This window comes from Rhinatrema bivittatum, chromosome 6 (genome assembly GCF_901001135.1).
Source record: "Rhinatrema bivittatum chromosome 6, aRhiBiv1.1, whole genome shotgun sequence".
Taxonomy (NCBI): Eukaryota; Metazoa; Chordata; class Amphibia; order Gymnophiona; family Rhinatrematidae; genus Rhinatrema; species Rhinatrema bivittatum.
The window spans coordinates 264,193,583-264,200,236 of NC_042620.1; the positions used below are offsets into that span (position 1 = coordinate 264,193,583).

Genomic DNA, 6,654 nt, shown 5'->3' on the forward strand with positions numbered 1-6,654 from the left:
TTCATGCTCTCTCTCACACACAAAGGATCTCAATCACACACATACTCAGGCCTCAATCATTCACATACATGCTGTCTCATTCACACACACACACAGCACCTGAAACACATATGCTTGCTCATTCACTCTCCCCCCCCCCCCCCCCGAACTAGCGACAGCAGCAGCCATTCCACTTCCAACCCTAAAGGCAGCAGCAACCTCCTTCACTTTCAGACCTCACGGAGAAAGGAGTCCCATCAGCCGTGGGGGTTGACATTGTCCTTCGTTTTTCTCTGAGCCGCGCTGTTCATTCCTCAGGCCGCGCCTCTCTTCTCTTCTTCAGGCCGACGCTGCCCGCACTAGCATGGTCTCTTCTTCCCGCGCACGCACCCGCTGCTCACCACTTCCTCTTCCGGGGCGTGGGAAGAAGAGAGCACGCTGGTGCCGCTGACTCCAGCTGTCCTGCCGCGTTCGGCCCGTGCTTTCATCGTTTTAAGCTCGGGTGGAGGACCTATTTCGCTCGGGTAGGGGGAGCAGCTGGGTCAGCGGGGGACCGGGAAGTGTGGTGACACACCTGCGTGTGCTTGGTGACACACTGATGTGTCACGACACACCAGTTGAGAACCACTGTTCTAAGGGGATATAGGGAGTGGAGATGGAAGAGGGGAATTAAACCCTTCCCCCAAATATTAATTTCAGAGTATGCCCAAGCAGGAAGGCAAGAATTAAAAGAGTATCAGGAGTAAGGAGAGGAGAGGAAAGAGATTAGGAGAATGATAGAAAGGGAAGGTTGAGTGGTGGCAGAGAGGGTAGGGGAAAAGACTGTGATGTGGATGGGTTAATGGGGAGGGGGGAGGGGGAGGAGGGAGGAGGGAGGAGGCTGGTGAGGATGAGCTGGAATTGGGGAGAAGAACTATTTGTGGGTCTTTGAGTGCTTCCCTGGCTTTTGCTTTGGCCAGGAATCTTTCCTATGTTCACCCTGCTCCTCTCTGGACATTTAAATACAGGCTGGTCAGTCATATTCATATCCCACTGTGTTCTGGATTTTGTGGGGTTTTTTTAGCTGGGCGCTGTAATTTGTTTTGAGTTCAGCTCCTATGCCCCTGACATTTTCCCAGCCTGCATCTACTTCTCTCTTTCTCCCACAGCTCTTCTCTCCCAGTCCCTCTTCCCCTCACAGCTCCTCCCCTCTTCCTCTCCCAGCCAGGCTTCCTTCTTTCAGTTCCTCTCTCAGCCAGTAGCCCCTCTTACAACCAATTCTCAATAATTCTCTCACCCCCCCCCCCCTCACCCTGCTTATACCTCTTCTGTCCCTCTTTCCCTTGAAAGCCCTTCTATCAGCATCTTCCCCCACCTTCAATGTACCTCAATCTGTCTGTCCTAGGCGGCTGCTGCTGTCTCCATCTTCATTGCTCAGACATTCCATAGCCAATGGGCTGCTCTGCTTCAAAGCATGTAATCTGGAGGCAGGAGGCGGGAGCAATAGCTAGGAGAAAGAAATCACTGCCTTACTACTACCTTCTCCCATATTCCTGCGGCACGACTCAGCTCCTGATCCACAGAATACAGGAGACAGTCCTGGAGGTGCTCAAGCACCCACAGAGCTGGCGACTATGAGTGCGGAGAAAGGGTTTAACAAAATATCGTAAAATGTGCAGCATAAGCCCTATGAAATGATGCTTAAGGATGTAAATAAGTTCGCACTAAAGAATAGTTTTCAACCTTTTCAAAGCCAAGGAGCATCTACATTAATAAAAATGTTGTGTGGCCCACCAGCCTTTCCAGAGCAGACAGTGCAGGTGAAGAGAAGCCTCATATGGGCCATAAAAAGAGCGCTAAGGAAGCACCAAATACCCCCCACCACCACCACCACCACCACCAGTCTCTCTTCCAAATTTTAAACCAAAGTCACAATTGAACTGTATTCCAGTGATTTTTTTTTTTAATTAACAGGAAGCTCTGGTGGCACTCCCACGCCACCATCTTTAACCAGATGTTGTTGCATATATCTGAATACCTTATCTGTACAAGTTTTTATTGTTTCTTCATTTTTTCACCCCCTGCTAAATGTAAACCAGCATGATGCGATCCGTATCGCATCATGCATATAGAAATGCATATAGAAATGCATATAGAAAGACAGATAACAAGACATCAGTCTAAGGTTTAGCTGGATAAGTGCCTGAAATATTTAAAAAGTCAGCATTTAGCCAGATAATTAACTTGTGAGTTATCTGGCTAAATTCCCCTGAATATGGACCTCACGTTATGCAGATAACTACTGTTGGTTTTGTTCCTCCAGTCATTACCCTACATGCTGCCAGCTAATACTCACACTTTGGGGCCGATGCAAGAAAGGTGCACTGAAAATGGGCGCCGAGTGTTCAGCGCCCACTTTCCTAACGCACCCCCAGGTACCTCTCCTGGGGGCGCGATGCAATATTTAAATTAGGGCTCACGCTGTCAAGGAAGCGCTAGGGGCGATTGCGCGCCCCTAGCGCCTCCTTGACAGGGTGTGCCTGAGAGAGGTCTGCTGTCGGCAGATGTCCGCTGGTTAAGAAAATGAATGCTGAATTTATCAGCGTCGGTTTTCCTAACCGACGAACATCCATGGGTTAGGAAACTGGTTACTGATAAATTCAGCGTCCATTTTCCGATCCTGACTGCCCACACCTTTCCTGACCTGCCCTAAGCTCCCTCCCCCTGAGGGAGCTTAGGGCAGGTCAACGGAGTGAATAAATCAATATTAAAGTGTCGGGCATTTAATATTAATTTATTCACTCCTTCACTTATTGCTGATTGATCCATTCACTGTCACATGTCAGTGAAAAGACCAATCACCTTTCAGAAGGCTGTCCTGAAAGAAGATTGGTCCTTTTACTGACAAATATCAGTGAAAAGGACCAATGGGAAATAAGTGAAGGAGTAAATTTAATATTAAGTGCCCTACATTTTAATATTGATTTATTCACTCCTTATGGGTGATGGCAGTCGGGTTCGAAAAAGGGATGCTGAATTTATCAGTATCCCTTATCCTAAACACAGCCAGGGCTTCAGGAAACGGACGCTTGTCAACTGAGCATCTGTTTCCTGCACCCGACTGGGCAGGCATTAATTTCTGAGTGCAAAAATGTGCATCTTAGACGTACATTTCTTTTTTTGTATTCGGAGTGAATAGCTAATAGCCTCATTCACATGCATGTGCTCGGCTGAACGCACTGTATTGCACCGGTCCCTTTGAGACTTATTTTGTAGCTAGGAAGCCTATGACCACACATGTGATCCTGTACGTTTACGAACCACCACTGGTGTCTCTTGCTGCTGTAAGAAGCTAAGAGTAGAGTTTGGACAGTGGGGTGACTTTTCCATGGCGCATCCGATCACGTCTGATCACGGGTTGGGAAACGCTGCTCTAAAGGAAAGGTGAGAGTGAAGGAATGTCACAGAAAACATTCAGATAACCAATGCACAGAAAGCAAGCACTTTTCAGTGGATAGGATGCTCTAGAGAGCAAGAAGTCATGATATGATGCTCACAGACTGAGGAATAACATTAGGTAATATTTCTGCATACAAATGGTAGTGATGCATGGAAAAGTATCCCTATGGAGTTCTAAACAATAAATGCATTCAAGAAGGCATGGAATAAAAACAGGATCACTGTTTGCAAGAAAATGAAGGTAAAATCAGAGACAAATGTTATGTACCGTACTGCATCAGGAAAGGAAATTAGTCAGACTGAATGGGCCTTACAGTCCTTATCTGCCTTAAGTTTCCTCTTTTTAATTTGTTTTATTGCATAGCATCATAGGTACAAACATTTGCAAAAATACCCACATTATGTACCTTCAGAAGTTTACTGTTTAATCCCAACACAGTCCCACACCTTCCTCCCTCACACTCATTTCTATATTTATTACTGATGTCCGTAATTACAGGCCCATCATGTCCTTTTCTTGAACACTGGCACCTTCCAGGAAGGAGCATAAACAAGCAAATATTACAGAAACCGTTTTGTCAGTGCAGGCGCTCTCTCCACCACAAAATAAACTTCAGAATGGGACACACCCCCGGCGAGAATGGGGCGGGGAGGGCATCATGAGGAGTGTTATATGTGCTCACAGCTGTAGTCAGAGTCTCAGGTAAGGGGAGAGAGAGAGACAGAGACCCAGTACAAGAGGAAGAGACACAAAACGAGAAAGATGGCACCACAAGCAGCGTTCGCAGTCTTTTTCCTCCTCATCAGAGTTTCCCGTAAGTTAACCTGTTACCTTGTCTCTCGTGCCGCCAGTGCTGAGAAAACCGACCTGCCTCTTCGTCACAGATTCAGCACAAAATGGCAGGAGAGGCTTAATTTCACAGCCTTCCCAACAAGTCTCTGGGTATCTCATCCTAGTACTCCCTAGCAGAGGGGCATCTCTATGGCTTACTGCCCACAGGCCATCCCCAATGTCTTAAATTATTCTTTATTTTTACATAGTGCCAGCAAGGATAAACATTTTTATATAGTGCTGACAGTGTGCACGAGATATATTTAACTTTTATATAGCACTGACAGCTTGTGTACTGCTTTATGAGTTAAATTTATTTTATTTTTACATTGCACTGGCAGCTTCTGTATCACTACATGTTGCTCCTTGCTCTGCTCATTGTACTGCTATGTTGCTTATACAGTGTCCAAGCTGCAGGTGACGACTTCAGCATCCCCAGTGGAAGCTAAGGTGGGGGATGAGGTGCTGCTGACATGTCTCATGACTGTGAACCCGCCGCCTCTGGACCTGAAGCAGCTGATGATCCAGTGGTTCCACCGTGGGAAAATGCTGGTGGAATATGACAATGAACTAACCATCCAGGATCCTGATATCCAAGTGTCAGAGGAGGAGCTTCAGAAAGGAAATTTCTCTTTATTCATCCCCAACATTACAGCACAACGGGCTGGGAACTACCGCTGCTATATTTACTACACCTCTGGCACCAGCATGAAAGAGATTGTCCTGAAGGTAGAAGGTAAATGCAGGACTCCTGAATCATTCTCTAAAGTACTATCTGTAGGTCGTGGCTGGGACTGCAGTACTTGTGAGCCCCACCTCCAACCTGCACTCCCTACCTAATTCTCTGTAGCAAGAAGCTGAAAGTGCCTAGAACAGCAGTAGCAGTGAACTCTCTCACAGTCGGTGTACCTGCTCTACTTCCTACAAGGGTACCTGCTGGGAGGAACTGGGGTAGTAAAAAGCTGTGAGCACAAGGGCAGCCAGTGCTCCTTACAGCACTCCCCTCTGCTGGGGCTCCTGCACTATTCCCTATGGCTAACAAACCAGCAGCCAGCATATTTGCACTATTCACTACAGCATGCCCTGCCGAGTAAGTCTGGGACTGTAGGAGTTGTGAGGTCCCTAACAGCTTGCCTCATTCCTCACAGCATCTCCTGCTGGGGGAGGCTGAAACTGCATGAGTTCTGAACACCGCCCCCCCCTTATCAGTCACAGTCAATAAGATCCCTTCATTTGCATTCTGTTTTCTTTTTGTAGACCCATCAAAGGTGGAGGAGAAGGAAGAGCATGATGTCTGTCCAAAAGACTCCAGCCCTGAAGTTTTAAAGAAGGTGGATGATGTGCTGGAAAAACTGAAAACCCTTACCGGTGAAATGCAGAAATGCCTCTGCAGGCAGTAGGCAAAAGAGAGACCCAATTAAGCAGCCAGGGGACAGAAGGTGCCTTCTCACTGAGCAGCTCGTAGGGGAGTACAGACCTACAACTTTTGCTTCATTTTGGGATTTATTTTTTTCATTTTTTTTCAGGGGGAGGTTCATTTTGTTCCCTGTTTTTTAAATTTCAGCCCCTGCTAAAATGGAAAAAAAAATCAAATAAAACTTTGTGCACTTTTTTTGGAGTTTCATTTTGAAAATGACACTAAACCCATATTGATGTTTTCAAAACAGCAGCCCATCCATAGCAGCTGGAGGAAAGAGGAGCAAAGAAATGCATAGGTGGAAGTTTTATAAAAAGTAGGTGGAATTGGAGCATCACAGCACTGCACATGGATGAGGGGCTGGGGGAAGGTGCTTGTTCAGCCTGACAGTGACATGGAGAAATGTTAAGATTCAGGATTTTATGGGGAAGTTCATGGGGAAATTGTGGTGTTAGAAAATTCTGCAGCACATTTGAACATACTTAATACCTACTGCATGTAAAGTATCATATATAAAAATATTGTATTTTAAAACAAATAAAGTATTTCCAACCTTTGTTTTGTGTGTGTACATAATCTCCCTTGTTCTTAACTAAAGCTACAGGCTTGTAGACAGCCCATCTAGGCTACTGCAGTTGGCATTCAGTAAAATTTCTGAAAATTCATAGGACCAATGCACAAGTATTTGGCACTCTATCTGAACCTTCGGTCATGCACCCTCAACCACAACTTACCTATTGGCGGCAGCTCCAGCACAGTGCTCCCTTCTTTGGCAGTATTGGCTTTCCCTCTCTGGGCCTTTTGCTGGTGGGATTTTGCAACCCCAAAATTTTGGCACTGGTCTTGGGTGTCACTGGGCATAGGCACACAAGGCTCATGCCCCTTTCATCTGCTGGTGGGTGTTCCTAATCTAAAACAGCTCTTCTGTTTACTGCTCCCCCTCCAAGCAGCCTGTACCCTTGTTTCAACAGAGGGGAGGGGCAGATGG

The 6,654-nt window shown here is 46.4% G+C and overlaps 1 protein-coding gene across 1 annotated transcript; it reads left to right on the plus strand.

Annotated features, from left to right (window-relative positions):
- Positions 1 to 4,111: 4,111 nt before the first annotated feature.
- Positions 4,112 to 6,223, plus strand: LOC115094245 (butyrophilin subfamily 2 member A2-like). The gene is made up of 3 exons (XM_029607083.1): positions 4,112 to 4,232; positions 4,653 to 4,985; positions 5,507 to 6,223. The coding sequence occupies exons 1-3, from the start codon at positions 4,181 to 4,183 to the stop codon at positions 5,647 to 5,649; spliced, it is 528 nt and encodes a 175-aa protein (XP_029462943.1). The 5' UTR covers positions 4,112 to 4,180; the 3' UTR covers positions 5,650 to 6,223.
- The last annotated feature ends 431 nt before the right edge of the window (positions 6,224 to 6,654 follow it).